Source organism: Crinia signifera, chromosome 19 (genome assembly GCF_055691185.1).
Source record: "Crinia signifera chromosome 19, ASM5569118v1, whole genome shotgun sequence".
In the NCBI taxonomy this organism is placed as follows: domain Eukaryota; kingdom Metazoa; phylum Chordata; class Amphibia; order Anura; family Myobatrachidae; genus Crinia; species Crinia signifera.
In genome coordinates, this window is record NC_139226.1 from 32,577,812 (window position 1) to 32,595,460 (window position 17,649).

A 17,649-nucleotide genomic window follows, 5' to 3' on the forward strand; every position below is an offset into this window, starting at 1 on the left:
ACTGTTACACTTTTGTGGAAAAAAGAATGAGACAGATACATTTACATTGAATCATCAGCACCATTTCCCAGCACTTTACCAAGTATAGTATCTCTTACTAACCACTTTGGGGCTCATCTACATTTGGATATAAATCATTTTATAAGATTCCTCTCAGATGTAGCAGTACACACCCACGCTTCTAGGTGCCACGTTCACAATCTCTCCATATATGGAACTAGACACGCCCTTTGGGTGGAGCATGACACGCCCCCTTAATAGGGCGCTGTGCAAAATTCTATTACCAACTATAATCTCCATGAAACTAGTTTTCAAAAGTAGGCAAGTATGATTATACTATCTCTTCTGGGGGTGTGCACCCTTCTGCATGCAAAAATAACCTTTCCTCCTCTTCCCCTATTCATGTTGTCTCCTTTGATGGTGCTTCCAGGTGTATCAAGTTTCATGCTACTGAATACTCATATTATTTAAATGTTGTTAATCTCTTGTAAACATAAATTCAGTCTGTATTCCAGGTAATATGGGCAGCTTCCTGGGTTTGTCTAGGCCTGTTTTTATGCAAATCTGGAGAGATTGAGACCAGGTTACTAAATAAGAACAGGTTTAAAAGAAAAGTGATAATGAGTTTGTCAAGTTCGAATATAACAAATGATCCACACACCCTTTTGTTTATGCTGAGCCACCAGCAGGAGGCTGCAGAGAGTTTTCACACCTTGATCAGACAAAGGGATAAAATAGATCAGTCATCCAGCCAACATTTAGAAGTAAATTGAATTAGCCTGAATAGAAAACATGATCTGTTTCTGGGGACAAAAAAATCCACAATAGATAATAAAATACATCAAAAGTATATTATCCAAAGCCAAAAGATGATATCTGTCTGCGCTATACAATAGTGTTATACGCCAATCACCAATGAAAAGCCCCTTCCTCTTCTATCCCTGCCCCTATATAACCCAAGGTGTTTCTGTCTCTCTACACATGCCTGGTGAGCACTGGACATTTCAGCAACTACAGGTCAAGCAAAGGAAGAGCTTCTCTAACCTCTGATCAGGTAAGTCAACTTGTGTTGCTTATTACTTGATCAGGTAAGTCTACTTGTGTTACTTGATGTTGCTTATAAAGAACATGATCTATATTTATGTCATTAGTAGTTAAATATCATCATCATTGTTTTACAAAATATAGCCCTTAAAAAATGCCATCCTCTCTCTCCCCAGATAATATGGCTGCATTTGCCTTCATACCCGTAGAGATGAGACAGGAGGTGGTGGCCGGAGTGGAATATATTAAGACGTTGATCAACAGATACCATAAGCTGGATCCGGTGATGGTTGGGGTGTTTGGAGAAAAGTTGGCTGAGATACTGTGGCAAAAGTACACAGGACACTGGTACCCGGAGAAGCCATGGAAAGGCCAGGCCTATAGGTATCTCATCTTACCGTATATTTGTTAAAGAACCTGGTAAAAAGTGGAAATAGTCATGGTATAGCCACTAATTGTAACGCAAGTTAATTCTAGGAAGCCAAAATAACTAGAGATGTGAAGGTTCAGATTTGCCCGGATTTACTTGGATCTCCAAGCGGGATCTTATTGGTTATTGGCTGTAACATGTTTTGGCTCCAAAATATGTGATAGCTGGATAGCCAATAAGATCCCGCTTTGAGTTCCTATTAAATCTGAATCTGCACATCTCTAAAAATAACCCATGACTATACAAATCTATGTTATTTGTCATGCCTTCAGCATAAGTTTCTGTTGTGTTCTATTGTTTCTCTGTTTTGCATAATCCACTCCTTCCTGTGGTCAGTACAGAGCTACTGCATGCTAGGTAGTTTGTCCCCCTTAGCTTTCTGTAGCTAGCTAGCTAGCAATGCATTCTGGGACAAAGAGGATCATCAGGGGCCATATTAAGTTTCACATGTATGCAGACAGACACAGCTCACATGGTCCAGCCTGATACAGCATTCGATGGTGAGTTTATCACTCAAAACTGTGTCACCCCTAACTCATTTAGGCAGTTATGTATGTTAGCAATACCAGTTACACTCTAGCATATACCTTTTCCCATAATGTCAGGATGTATGCACAATGTTATGTGTACTGCATGTTTACCTTGCATTTTTCTATGTGCAGATTGTAATTGCATGTTTATGTTTTATTTACAGTTTTACCCAATTCATTGTATATGCAACTTCTCCAATTCATTGTATATGCAACTTCTCCAATTCATTGTATATGCACCATCTAATCAATCATCGCATATATATACATGATCCCTTTACTGGATAATAAATACCGTTCTTCAGATATCGTATATCAAGATCGATTATTGAAAAGTAAAGGAGGGTTATGCTGTAGGTTTCGAATTTGCCAAGCTGCTTAGTGAGAGACTGAACAGTAAAACATCGATGCTATCAGCATTTGGACACATGCACACTGACTTCATCAGCAAACCATCGATGCCATCGATGCTACCATCGAGTTGGACACATGAACACTGATTTGTCAGCAAAATATCAGGCTGTCTGCAACTTAAAACATACATCCTGAATTTGTCAGCAGCATTGTCTGTCAGCAAGTGGATCACATGTACTGACTTACAGATCTGTTACACTGCCAGCAACAGCTATCTGCATATGACAGCACAAGTTTTCTATACAGTCTACTAACAGTGGCAACTCAGCAATAGGAGTACCGCCATTCGACTACACAGAAACCTCACACTGTCAGCACAGCTACCTGCACATGGCAATACAGCAGTCCCTGCACAGTCAAACAGCTTAACAGTTCCAAGAACCTGACTTCACAGAGCCCTGCTACACTGTCAGAACAGATACCTGCACACGGCAATACAGCAGTCTCTACGCAGTCAAGCATTTACACCTCATCATTATGTCTCATAAAACAAAATCTTCATGCAAAACAAGGTCCTACATCTCTGGTTCCTCCAAATCAACATCAGTTAGCAATGCAGCCATCCTTGCACGTGCAAAAGCAGAAGCTGCAAAGGTACGGGCCAACTTTGCTGAGCAAGAAATGCAGTTGAAAGTAGAGAAAAAACGCTTAGAAGCAATTAGTGAGAAGCTTGCTGCTGAGAGGGAAGCTGCCGCCGCTATGGCCGAAGCAGAGTTCTTAGAGTCTGCAGAACGCGTCAACATAAGAGAAACCATTAATATACTTGATGCAGAACTTGGATCACAGAATTCAATGCAACGTGCAGCAGAATACGTGCGCCAAGTGTCCGCAAATAGCAGCAACGCTCCACCAGTACAAGATATGCAATCAGATTTCATAAATGAAACAAGCCAAGTACACTATGCAGTGCCACCACAAGTCAGTAGCAGACTGCAAACCTGCAAGCAAGAGGACTCCAATCACAGTGGATCCATGAGAGACAACTCACCCTCACGCCAAGAGCCTGTAGCCGCAAACTACAACCATGGTACTACCTCCTACACACAAAGGTGGGGAAATACAAGCCAGCAGGAACCAGTCATTCTTACCAGGTATGATAACACACCACTTACCCACCATGCTAATGCACCTAGAGCCAATCAAGATACATTAGACTTTGCCAGATTTCTTGCACGCCGTGACCTGGTCACAAAAGGACTCTCAAAGTTCAATGATCACCCTGAGAGTTTCAGAGCATGGCGATCCTCTTTCCAAAACGCAATCAAAGATTTAGGCCTTTCATATAGTGAAGAGATAGACCTCTTAATTAAATGGCTTGGGAATGAATCAGTTGAACATGCTAGAAGGATAAGAGTGATTAATATTAACCATCCTGAGTATGGCCTTAAAATGATCTGGGACAGACTTAATGAGTGCTATGGTTCACCAGAGGTAATAGAAAACGCACTATTCAAAAGGATTGATGATTTTCCTAGGCTACCTAACAGAGGCTATCAGAGACTTAGAGAGTTAAGCGACTTACTAATGGAGCTCCAAGTAGCCAAATGTGAGGGAGACTTGCCAGGACTTGCCTTCCTAGACACCGCCAGAGGCATTAACCCTATAGTGCAAAAACTACCTTATAATCTACAGGAACAATGGATTACCCACGGTTCAAAGTTCAAACAGCGTAACAAGGTACCATTTCCACCATTCTCTGTTTTTGTGGACTTTGTAAGTCAGCAAGCCAAGACCAGGAATGACCCTAGTTTTGCCTTTACCCTAACAGGCACTACCCCTGCGCTACCTAACCCTCGCAAAACTGCAGTCACAGTTCACAAGACTAACGTTCATAACTCAGATTCTTCCCACAGGTTTATCAGCTCTGCTCACCAAGAGACCAGGGAGAAAGATCCCGCCAAGCAGTGCCCTCTGCATCACAAACCACACCCTCTCCTGAAATGCAGAGCCTTCAGAGAAAAGTCCCTGGAGAACCGTAAGGCCTTCTTAAGAGAAAATGGTATCTGCTACAAATGCTGCTCTTCTTCATCTCACCTCGCCAAAGATTGCAAGGTTAGTCCTAACTGCACAGAATGTCACAGCACAAGTCACAACACAGCTTTACACCCTGGGCCTCCCCCATGGGCTTTACAAAACAGCCACAGTGACACAGAGCATGGCGGGGAGCACAATGCAGAGCAAAAAGACACTAATGCAGCAACACCAGAGATGACTGCGCAATGTACCGAAGTCTGCAAAGATGCCATTAGCAACAGATCTTGCTCCAAAATCTGTTTAGTCAGAGTCTACCCCAAAGGCCAACCAGATAAAGCTGTCAAACTTTATGCAATCCTAGATGACCAAAGTAATGGTTCTCTAGCCAGATCAAACTTCTTTGAGACATTTAACATCAGAGGCCCCAGCACCCCTTACTCCTTAAAAACCTGTGCAGGGAGTTTTGAGGCAGCAGGAAGGAAAGCCACTGGCTATATAGTGGAATCCATAGATGGTAATATACGTCTTCCCTTACCACCAATCACCGAGTGCGATGATATCCCAGAGAAAAGGTCTGAAATTCCTACACCAGATGCAGCCTTTCATCATTCACATTTAAAACGTATAGCACATCTGATACCAGAACTGGACTCACAAGCCCAGGTATCTCTACTCATCGGGAGAGATCTCCTACGAGTCCACAAAGTCAGAAGTCAGATTAACGGTCCACACAATGCACCTTATGCTCAACGTTTAGACCTAGGATGGGTCATAGTAGGAGAGGTATGCCTTGGGAGTGTGCACAAACCAGCTTCTATCAATACCATGCTTACTTGCACTTTAGAAAATGGACGCCCTTCTCTGTTTCAACCATGTCACAACCACTTCCTCATTAAGGAACTACCACACTGTACTCCCATAGATTCTCTTAGTGACGACCAGATCTGTGACAACTACCAAGATCATCTGGGATTCACAGTCTTCCAAAGAACAAAAAGGGATGACCAAGTAGCAATGTCCATAGAAGACAAACTATTCTTGGAAATAATGGAGGAAGGACTAGTTAAAGACAATACCAACAGCTGGGTTGCCCCTCTACCGTTTAGAACACCCAGACAACGTCTACCTTACAACAGAGAACAAGCTCTCAAACGTTTCTCCTCACTTAAACGCAATCTTCACAGAAAACCAGAGATGAAAGATCACTTCCTTTCTTTCATGAGCAAAATATTTGAAAACTGTCACGCTGAGATAGCTCCCATTCTTAAAGAGAAAGATGAATGCTGGTACCTGCCAATGTTTGGAGTATACCATCCAAAGAAACCAGGTCAGATCAGAGTTGTATTTGATTCCAGTGCTAAATTTGAAAGTATCTCCTTAAATGATGTGCTCCTGACAGGACCAGACCTTAACAACAAACTCCTTGCAGTACTCATACGATTCCGAAAAGACTCTATTGCCTTCACAGCTGACATTCAGCAAATGTTTCATTGTTTCCTTGTGAGAGAACAGGATAGGAATTTCCTAAGATTCCTTTGGTTCAGGGACAACGACCCCTCTAAGGACATTGTAGAGTACCGCATGAGGGTACACATCTTTGGTAACAGCCCTTCACCTGCAGTTGCCATCTACGGACTCAGACGTTCAGCTCAAGAGGGTGAACTAGAGTATGGTTCTGATGTTAGACAGCTCGTAGAAAAAGATTTCTATGTGGATGACTGTTTGAAATCTATGCCAACAGAAGAGACCGCAATCAGCATTCTCAAGAGAGCTCAGGAAATGCTTGCTTGTTCCAATCTCAGGCTTCACAAAATAGCCTCCAACAGCAAAAAAGTAATGGAAGCCTTCCCTACACAAGATCATACCACTGACTTAAGGGATTTGGATCTAGGAACTGATTCGCCACCATCCCAACGTAGCCTTGGACTCTTATGGGACTTGAAATCTGACTCCTTTACCTTCCAAGTAAGTAGTGAAGAAAGGCCCTTCACTCGCAGAGGTGTCTTATCTACTGTCAATAGCTTGTACGACCCCTTAGGATTTGCAGCTCCTGTCACCATTCAAGGTAAAGCCTTGCTCAGAGACCTAACCTGTGAATCATCCGACTGGGATGCCCCTCTGCCTCTAGGAAAAAGGGAATTGTGGGAAGAGTGGAAAAGTTCTCTGTCCGCCTTAACCAACTTTTACATTAGACGCCCATATGCACCTGTACCTTCCACAGAAGTGCAAAAGCAGAGACTGTGTGTATTCTCAGATGCTTCAGTTCAAGCAATTGCTGCTGTTGCATATCTCAAAACCATGGACAATAGAAGTCAATGTAACATTGGATTCGTCATGGGCAAAGCAAAGCTAGCACCTCTTCCAGAACACACAGTGCCCAGGCTAGAACTTTGTGCTGCAGTACTAGCCGTAGAAGTAGCTGAATTAATCTCATCAGAGTTGCCTATCGAACTCTCAGAAACAGAATTCTACACTGACAGCAAAGTAGTATTAGGGTACATTTACAACGAGACCAGACGTTTCCATATTTATGTCAGCAACCGTGTGCTAAGGATCAGGAGATCTACCAATCCAAAACAGTGGAACTATGTATCTACTGCTCATAACCCCGCAGATCACGCCACAAGAGCCGTTCCAGCCAGTCTCCTCAAAGACACCACATGGCTCACGGGACCTGAATTCTTGTACCAGACAGATTTGATCAATCCTCAAAGAGACCAATTCGAACTAGTAGACGCAGATTCAGATGTTGAAATACGTCCACAAGTAACTACAATCCATACCATGGTTTCAGATCGTCAACTTGGATCCCAAAGATTCCAAAGATTCTCAACGTGGAAATCACTTGTTAGGGCTATCACCTGCCTAACCCACATAGCCCGTTCATTTAAATACAGTACAGCTACAAATGTGATTAAGTGTAAAGGTTGGCATCACTGTCAAAGTACTTACACACCAGAAGAAATACAACAATCTCAGAACCTGATTATCCGTATTGTTCAGCATCAAACCTATGCCACAGAAATTCACAACCTTACCAATGGAAATCCTATTCCAAGAGACAGCACCTTGAAGAAACTAGACCCGTTTCTCGACGAGAGTGATTTATTGAGAGTAGGAGGTCGCCTTCAAGAAGCGAACTTAGGATCAAATGAGAAAAACCCTTTAATCATTCCTGGAAGTCATCACATTACTTCTTTAATTGTGCAACACTATCACAATGAAGTCAAACACCAGGGACGACTGTTTACAGAAGGAGCTCTACGGTCAGCAGGGTTCTGGATTATTGGGGCAAAAAGGTGTGTAAGCAACATAATCTTTAAATGTATTACTTGTCGCAAACTTCGTGGTACTTCTCAAACTCAGAAGATGGCTAATCTTCCAGCAGACAGGCTTAGTACAGATCCTCCTTTTTCAAATGTTGGTCTTGATGTATTTGGGCCTTGGACCATCATTACCCGACACACTCGAGGAGCCAATGCAAACAGCAAGCGTTGGGCAGTTGTATTCACCTGTATGAGCATCAGAGCTGTTCACATTGAAGTTATAGAATCAATGGACACTTCAAGCTTCATTAATGCACTAAGACGCTTCATGGCCATCCGTGGTCCTGTAAAACACATCCGTTCGGACAGAGGCACCAACTTTGTTGGAGCAGCCAAGGAATTACAAATTCCCTCAAACATCGACAGAAAGGGAGTGGAGAAATACCTTAGCGAGAAAGGTTGTATGTGGACTTTCAACCCTCCTCATTCTTCTCATATGGGAGGTGCATGGGAAAGGATGATAGGAATAATACGCAGAATCCTTGATTCCATCTTTCTGCAAGTAGGAACTGCAAGACTCACCCACGAGAGTTTAACTACCTTCATGGCTGAAGTCTCAGCTATCATCAATGCCAGACCCTTGACTTCAGTTTCTAATGATCCAGAGGACCCATTTCTACTTACCCCTGCCACTCTTCTTACTCAGAAGACTGGGACTGCTTATGCTCCTTCAGGAGATTTCAACACCAAAGACTTATTTAAACGTCAATGGAGACAAGTTCAAAGCCTTGCAAACACCTTTTGGGACAGGTGGAAAAGTCAGTACTTATCTACCTTACAACCAAGAAGCAAATGGCAAGTTGCCAAACCCAACTTAAAACCAGGTGACATTGTGCTCATCAGAGACTGTCAGGCACAACGTAACGAGTGGCCTTTAAGTCTCGTCACCAAAACATTCCCAAGTAAGGATGGGAAAGTCCGTAAGGTGGAGGTCAAGCTCTGTAAACAAGGAGAGACTAAGTTCTATCTCAGACCAGTATCCGAACTGTTCTTACTGTTATCATCTTAGAGTTTAATATATGGTATCAGTGATACCAGACGGGGAGTGTCATGCCTTCAGCATAAGTTTCTGTTGTGTTCTATTGTTTCTCTGTTTTGCATAATCCACTCCTTCCTGTGGTCAGTACAGAGCTACTGCATGCTAGGTAGTTTGTCCCCCTTAGCTTTCTGTAGCTAGCTAGCTAGCAATGCATTCTGGGACAAAGAGGATCATCAGGGGCCATATTAAGTTTCACATGTATGCAGACAGACACAGCTCACATGGTCCAGCCTGATACAGCATTCGATGGTGAGTTTATCACTCAAAACTGTGTCACCCCTAACTCATTTAGGCAGTTATGTATGTTAGCAATACCAGTTACACTCTAGCATATACCTTTTCCCATAATGTCAGGATGTATGCACAATGTTATGTGTACTGCATGTTTACCTTGCATTTTTCTATGTGCAGATTGTAATTGCATGTTTATGTTTTATTTACAGTTTTACCCAATTCATTGTATATGCAACTTCTCCAATTCATTGTATATGCAACTTCTCCAATTCATTGTATATGCACCATCTAATCAATCATCGCATATATATACATGATCCCTTTACTGGATAATAAATACCGTTCTTCAGATATCGTATATCAAGATCGATTATTGAAAAGTAAAGGAGGGTTATGCTGTAGGTTTCGAATTTGCCAAGCTGCTTAGTGAGAGACTGAACATTATTACTAGAGCTCTTTTCACCTTATGTGGGTGTTTACCTATATAGAGCCTGCATATAGTATATCATTGCTGCTGTTGCTTCACTTCTATGAAATAACATTTATTTATCTTTAGGGCTGGCCCAATCAGTCTTCAATATTTATCAACAGTTCCCATTTTCCAGAGCACCTACCTATGTGTAGTCATTACTGTATCAATTTCAAATGTGTGCTGCATTCATTCCTAACTGACACTATATACAGATCCGAAGGTGGCCTGGAAAACATGAACTGTTGGTAGATCTCGGGAACATGTTTAGTGACCAATACTTTACATGGACAATCACATTTTTCTTCTGTATTGTGTCTTCTAGTACTACTCATTGTGATCTCAGCAATCCTCTAACATTAAGATAGTCAATGGACGAAATACTTAGCTTAAGGTGCATCTGCTGCTAAAACAAAGCCCAGGTGGCCATCTTGTGAGCTGACCCAATATTTATAAGCCAATACCTGTCAAATCTATTAGGAGAGATGACAGAACTCAGGCAGCCACTGTGACCAGAATCAGTATTCATGAGAACATAGCCAATTACCTTTCTCTGTACCATTGACCACTCAGAGACTCCAGAAACCAGTGTCATGGATAAGGACACTTGGTTATTGAAAGGCTATTTTTAAAGTTCATCTTTCATGTTATTCCTACCTTTTGTAACATTGCATATTCGTGTTCCATATCATTTAATGGGTATTTCATTTTAGGTGTATCAGGATAAACAGACATGACAGGGATGAGAGCATTCTGGGTGCCTGTGCTCAGAGTGGCTTAAAATACCAGGAACTGACCTTACCTAAAGAATTGACCTTGTGGGTTGACCCATACGAAGTGTCCTGTCGGTAAGTAGTTACACATAGCGCATAATACCGTAATTAGCAGCATTAGATATATGGATAATGTAACATTTCAATAATAGTAATTTAATGACTTTGGCTTTGACAGACTGGGAGAAGGTGGTTACCCATACACAGTGGCAAAGTTTGACCAAAAAGAACAATGTATTCCAGCAGCTTCCAAGTCCTTGGAAGAGCAAGAACAAGTCTCATCTAGCAAATGCTCAACTCCCATCCCAGAGGAGGACAGTTCCACATGGAGCTCCTCCATCCCATCCTCCCCAAGCATCACTGGTGAAGATAGTGACAGTGGGATAGATGGAAGCTCTGAATCTTCCATCACACCTGTCATTCAATATCACCATACAGAAGATTATGTCTGGTGGTACCCTACTATGGAACCAAATACTACGGTAAGGTTAAAAGGCTAAAAAACATGACATAGAAATTTATCAGAGTACACTATCCATACAGCACACCAGGACATTTAGAATTGGCCTGGGGGGTCCCGTGCCCTGGACCTGTCTCAGAGTAGTGTTAGGGACTTGTCCTATTGAGGTCACCTGGACGCAGTGGACAAGCCGATAATAATGGCTATCATTATGCTAATAACCTCAGAAATGCAATATAGCAATGATATTAAAAGTTCTAGCATTTATATTTAGTGTGCACCTGCAAACTCCTCCTCCTGCTTGCTGCACTACAGGTCTCAGCAGGTAGCACCTCATATGTCCAGGGTGTGCAGTTTAGGGCCCCTCCCCCAATGTACTATATATTGTGTATTCATACACACTGGAAGGAACTAGAGACGCCTTCCTCCTTAACTAGCACCCCACACCTGTCCCAGATTGTTTTTAATTAGGTTGTAGTCTTACATTCAAGACTGCACACTCAGCTTGGCACTATGAGGGTAAGTCCTACTATACATATATGCTGAGTGTTAGTTTGTGGGACTGTATTTGGGGCGCGGGGCTCTTTGGGCTGCTGTTGCTGGGCTGCTCCATGGCATCATATCGTACACTTTCCATCACCCCTTTAGTTTGTTTAGTATATATGTAACACCCTTCACATTTATTATTACCTCTTACTTAGGTAAGTCTTAGCACATATCATTTCCCCTATCCCTTTTACTATCACTTTAATTTCACACTAATGTGATGCCATGGGGTGGCTCTGCTGGGCTGGTCTGGGGGGTCCTGTGCCCTGGACCTGTCTCAGAGTAGTGTTAGGGACTTGTCCTATTGAGGTCACCTGGACGCGGTGGACAAGCCGATAATAATGGCCATCATTATGCGAATAACCTCAGAAATGCAATATAGCAATGATATTAAAAGGTTTAGCATTTATATTTAGTGTGCACCTGCAAACTCCTCCTCCTGCTTTCTGCACTACAGGGCTCAGCAGGTAGCACCCCATATGTCCAGGGTGTGCAGTTTAGGGCCCCTCCCCCTATGCATTTAGAATTGTCCCAAATCTGTAAACATATGATGATAATTTTGGAAATACTATAGAGTAGACAGCTGTATTAATGGTCTTCAATTAACTAACACCGCTTTCTTAGTGCTCATGCAGAAAATTCCATTAACATGGTTGTCCTATCTAATGTGCACATACAGGGAAACCCATTATCTGGTAAGAGACCAAATATACAGTCCTAGGTTAATGTCAATAGGACATGGGAATACAGTACCATGTATTAATGTTGAGTATCTGCACAATATGCCTGATTCAGACCCATGCGCAGATCTCCAAAAATCACTTGTTTGCCATTTAAGTAGCGATGGGCGGCAGCAATGATGACACAAAGGGGCAGTGATGGGGTGGAGACAGACCGCTGTGGAGTGGCGACACAACATTTTGCATGCACATTTAAGGCCAGGATACGTATAGTAACATACAGTAGTACCATTTGTTAATATAGTTATATTAATGTCTTATTTGACCCTTTGCCTCCAGTCCTCTCCAGCCCGCTTCAGAAATCCATCACCTCTCTGGATCCCCACCTGGAGGACTACACAGTTCCATGATGTCAGCAGAGACCCCCAGCAGACCATCTGGATGTAAGGATTGCTGTGGGGATATGGCTTGGTGCCTGGGACTGTTGGGTGTGGGAGGGCTGTTTAATACTGTACAGAAATGTTTCTATATATATATATATTTTCTATATACACAAAGTATGATCTGTATTTTAATAAATAAAGATCTTGTCAGAAATGCGGTATTTGACTTATTTTTTGGCCACAGGATGTGAATCAGCTTCTGTATAAATAGCCCATGGTGTGTGGTAGTGAGCCTAGGGCAGGGAGCATAGATTGTAACCACCACTGGGCCTGCACCTTTTCCACAGACATTTAATCCCAGGTTTTTGCACATGAAGTTACCCTGGACAAAAAGTAGCCGATCTTTCCCGGGTAGTTAGCAGTGGAAATAGCTCTTGGCTGGGGTTTTCATTGTAGTCAGATGCAATACATCATGATGGCTTCACATACAATTTTTCTTACAGTATGTGCAGCACATCTGACCTCTGACTCCAGCCCAGTACGCACAGGACCGAGCATCTGGTCAATTTGGATGTCAAACACATGTGATTTGGCCCAATTTCACCAAATTTCTTGGTCAGATCCGCCGGAATTGGGTGAGAACAGGTCGAGTCACACAAGAGTGAGGGCCTTTAGTGTAGGTATATTTAGCAAGAGCCATTATCTTGTAGCTCTATAATAGTTAATTATAGGTCCCATATTGGGGCTAACATAGGTTTGGGGTGCCGTGCCGTGCCCCTGGATTTATGTGGCTGGGAGGCTCTGCGTTGGCACACTATTACATTCTATCAAAAAATTTTATCATATTAATAATCTCATTATGAACACTATTTTTTATATATTTTAATTACATTCATCACTATTGTATAACTTTTTGTCTTTAGCTCTGGCATCTGAACACTACCCAACACTTTATTTCTTTTACTGGTGTGCTGCCCTGAGCTTTTTGGATTATGCTGATTTTTGAGGTACCGCACCCTGCACTTGGAAATAGCAATAGGGACCAACAATTCTCAAAGAAGCCTTGATGGATGGCATGGGGGTTTACCCATGCATTTACAAATATATATGTAACCAAGATCTCTGAATTCTAATACCATGTGGTTTTTTAATCTAATTACTGATATCATTCAGTGTGCTGGGGAAACTATGTTTTTTTAAACTGACCAGATGCCAGACCATCAAAATGACAGAACAGCATAAGTAATGTCCGCACTGGCGACTCTGTGTGCCCGAACTGTGTGAGAGAATTGCCCCATATAGTGGTGGCTGGCATGCAAAACACTTTAATCCCCCATAGAGGTGAAGAGAAGTGATAGCATTTTATTATATAAGATAATTGTGGGACTCCATAAAGTCAGGTTTAGACAAACTATATCAGTATGCTAAAATTCCATGTGATATATCTGCACCTGGATATCCAGGACAGACGCTCACCTTGTGTGTACCTATGATATGCTGTCTGTATTGCTGCTAAAATAGGCGGCTCCCAGGGTTTGTATGTTTCTGTGCTCATGCTAAACTGGTGAGAATAATCACAAGTCAATAAATGGTAGCAGGTGTAGAAATGATAATGAGCCTGGAAGATAGGACAATAGCAGTGATTAGTGTTACAGATGAGTCACACACACTGTGACCCTGTGTTTTGGCAGAGGAATGTCCACACCCTAATAACACAAATGATACAACACAGGTCAGTCTTCTTCTAATGCATATAATTACTGGACACAGAACAGGACCTGTCTCTGGGGCAGGACATTTCTGTCACATGTAAATAAGTAACATTAACCAAAACAACTCTGGACAGGATAAAGCTGGAATAGGACAATCACTGGTCCCTCCCTCTTCTGTTCCTGCCCCTATATAACCCAGTGTACTGTCTGCAGTGACACACACTTGTTGTACTGCTAAGCTGTGTACCAGAGGAGCTGTGTACCAAAGGAGATGAGATCGGATGCTGAGGAAACCAGTCCTGTATCTCAGACAGGGCGCTAGGCCAGGCCTGTTACTAGGGTCACGTCCAAGGAAATTGAGAATTATCAGCCTATTCCTGACCTGCGTCCTGCTTGGATTTCGATCTATGCTTTAGTTGAAAAGCAGCTTTACAGGAAATGCCAGGAAGAAAGAAAGTCCATCTCCCCCTGTTTCTATGAGTGAGGCTCCCTCAGAGGCTCCTCACCGTCTGGCTGTGCTGGTCCCTTTTCGGGAATGATTTGAGGAGCTCCTGAGCTTTGTCCCCCACATGCACCAGTACCTGAATGAGAAGAAGATCCACCACCACATATTTGTCATAAATCAGGTGGACCACTTCAGGTTTAACAGGGACTCGCTGATAAATGTTGGTTACTTGGAGAGCGGCAATGACACAGACTATATTGCTATTCACGATGTTGATCTGCTCCCGCTTAATCCGGATCTAGACTATGGCTACCCAGAGAAGGGCCCTTTCTATGTGGCTTCTCCAGAACTACATCCATTGTATCATAAAAAGTCCTATGTTGGGGGCATCCTACTGCTCACTAAGAAGACTTGTGTAATGGGATGTCAAATCGGTTTTGGGGATGGGGTCGTGAAGATGACGAGTTTTACCGTAGGATCACAGTAGCCAAGTTGGAGCTTTTATGACCAACTGGAATCACCACAGGATACCAAACCTTCCACCACATTCATGACCCGGCATGGAGGAAGCGAGACCAGAAGACAGGGGCGTAGTGAGTAGAGCACGAGCTCCGGGCACTGTCAGCCGCCTGCCCGCTCCCCCACCCGTCCAGCTCACCCGCTGCAGAGTACCGTAACCAGCTTCCTCTGGTCTTGTAAATAGCTGACTGCAGCCTGCCGGAGACATTGGGGTTAAGTGACGTCACCTGCCAGCCGGAATCTCAACCGCAGCTGCAAATTACACCAGCGGTGGCTCTAGAGTTTTACAAAAAATAATTGGTGAACTAGGCACTGGTGTGAGGTGTTTTTCCTAATTAAAAACCCCATTAGGAAGGGTATATATACCCAACATTACAAGTCCTCTGCATCACCTTGAAAAAGCTGATAACCTCAGCGAAACGCGTCGGTGGGACAGCACAAAAACCTCTTCTTGGCACCTAAATAGCACTCCTAGACCTTCATCTTTGGCAGAATCCAGTGCACACCAAAGAGCCTGCACTGGTATATCCTTGGCAGTACCGATTATTCACACCATCCTGCTACAAAGGACACCATCTATTGGGAAGCTCCACAAAGGTTCTATATATTCCTCCAGCGGTGTTACTAAGAACATCTTTTAAACCATCTACACACACTAGTGAGGACCACGGACCCATACCTGGAAAAAATCCCCTACTATAGTGGTGAGACTGTGACAAAATTATATGAACTGCCTTAAACTGCCTTATTTGCCTTATTAAGGAAAAGTGCATATTACCAACAGTGACCAGAAGAGGGTTTATTAATTTACCTTTTATTACATTTTATTATTATGTGTTTTTAAAAAAATGTTATTGAATAAATTTATATAACAGTCAATCCCTTATGTGATAATTCTAATTAGCGCTGCCTATACATTCATTGTATTTTGTTTTGTTGCGCACCCTTAGTGATTGACTATAATCACTTCCAGGCAGCTGCTTAATTTTTAATTAGGAAAAACACCTCACACCAGCGCCTAGTTCACCAATTATTTTTGCATTTCCTCATAGTATAAACTGGGCTGCAGATATGAGCTGTTTTTCGAGTTTTAATGAGCGTGATAATAGAAGACAAACCTATTTTTCTAGATGGGAAAAAACAACTAATAGTGTCCCAGAAATTGAAAACTGTTTAAAAGAAGATTTTCTTAAACTTGAGAAATTAATGAAAACAGAACTTAAACACTGGTTAGACAGTAGAGATGGCTAGTGAATCGCTGCCTCGACTCAGTGACTCGAACCATTAAGCTGAATACATGATTCGAGTTAGTCACTGTGGCAAGAGCCGAGACAGCAGCAGCAGCAGCATTATAGCATAACAGGCTTATCCCCTCCTCTCTGAATCGTCAGGCTCTGCAGGAGAAAGGAGAGTGCAGAAACAGCTGAGTCCAACTTAAGTCTATGCTGGGAGCCGGGCACTGTCTCCCTGTGCATGCAATTCCACACTACTCATGAGCCCAGCCACTGACTAACTTCCTGTCTGCCGGCACACAGCACACACTGAGGGACAGAGCCTTTCCTACTCCCTGAGTGTGCTGTGAGCCGGGCACTGTCTCCCTGTGCCTGCAATTCCACACTACTCATGAGCCCAGCCACTGACTTACTTCCTGTCTGCCGGCACACAGCACACACTGAGGGACAGAGCCTTTCCTACTCCCTGAGTGTGCTGTGAGCCGGGCACTGTCTCCCTGTGCCTGCAATTCCACACTACTCATGAGCCCAGCCACTGACTTACTTCCTGTCTGCCGGCACACAGCACACACTGAGGGACAGAGCCTCTCCTACTCCCTGAGTGTGCTGTGAGCCCTGCACTGTCTCTCTGTGCCTGCAATTACATATGAGTAGTGACTTGAGTGCCGAGTCACTGTCTCAACACACTTCACTAAGCTGAGCCGTGCGGCTCAACTCATTCCAATGAACCATCTTGCCCAAGACTATTAGACAGTGCTAATTTACAAAAATACATTAATAAAAAAAATGATTCCCAGGGGTTTGAGAATTTTCAAACCTTCTATATTTTAGGAAACACCTGAATTCCAAACGAAATGGGAAACCATATTAGATAAATGTTCTCTGTCCCTCATGGAGCTAGTAATTGAATATAGAAATCTAGAATCACAAAAAGTGGAAAAGGAAATTAATTTAATCAAAAATAGATTAGAATCCTCTAATACCACAAAATAATTCAAAGAGAGGGATAAAGATCTTACAGATAAAATAATGAATTTTGAGAAAATAGGGATTGACAAAAAGGGCAAGAAATTTCAAAGAGATCTCTTTGATTACCAGCAAGGACAAGTTAGGTCCTACAAAAATAATAACAAAAATAATAACAAAAATAAAGATCCCAGACAGAGATCCAATTCTACATCAAATATGGCCGATGAGACCACAACCAATCATCCCCAAAATACACAGAGAAGGAGGTTTACTAGTTACAGAGGAAGATCTAGGGGGAGATCAAATTCAAATAGGTACCAAACTTTTAGAGACAAAACACCACCTCAGTCTAGAGAGTATCTATTAGGAGCGAGACCTAAAGATAAAAACTATTCAAACCAAACAGAAGAAAAAAGCACAAAAAATACTGAGGTTTTTTTAGAACCATTAATAAAAAAACCTTCAAAAAT

The 17,649-nt window shown here is 42.5% G+C and overlaps 2 protein-coding genes and 1 pseudogene across 2 annotated transcripts; all 3 read left to right on the plus strand.

Moving 5' to 3' along the window:
- Positions 1-1,255: 1,255 nt before the first annotated feature.
- Positions 1,256-10,523, plus strand: LOC146041506 (protein BTG3-like; the record flags this gene model as incomplete). Its single annotated transcript, XM_083161473.1, has 3 exons — positions 1,256-1,428; positions 10,174-10,308; positions 10,412-10,523. Coding segments are annotated over exons 1-3 (420 nt in total), but the record flags the coding sequence as incomplete, so codon positions are not given.
- Positions 6,721-9,342, plus strand: LOC146042338 (uncharacterized). The gene is made up of 2 exons (XM_083162312.1): positions 6,721-9,006; positions 9,201-9,342. The coding sequence occupies exon 1, from the start codon at positions 6,727-6,729 to the stop codon at positions 8,725-8,727; it is 2,001 nt and encodes a 666-aa protein (XP_083018438.1). The 5' UTR covers positions 6,721-6,726; the 3' UTR covers positions 8,728-9,006; positions 9,201-9,342.
- Positions 10,524-14,490: 3,967 nt separating the features above from the next.
- Positions 14,491-15,053, plus strand: LOC146041507 (beta-1,4-galactosyltransferase 7-like; annotated as a pseudogene).
- Positions 15,054-17,649: the final 2,596 nt, after the last annotated feature.

Excerpts from the sequence above, each read along its gene's own strand:
- LOC146042338 (XM_083162312.1), top strand. The coding sequence starts at position 6,727 with ATGGGCAAAGCAAAGCTAGCACCTCTTCCAGAACACACAGTGCCCAGG.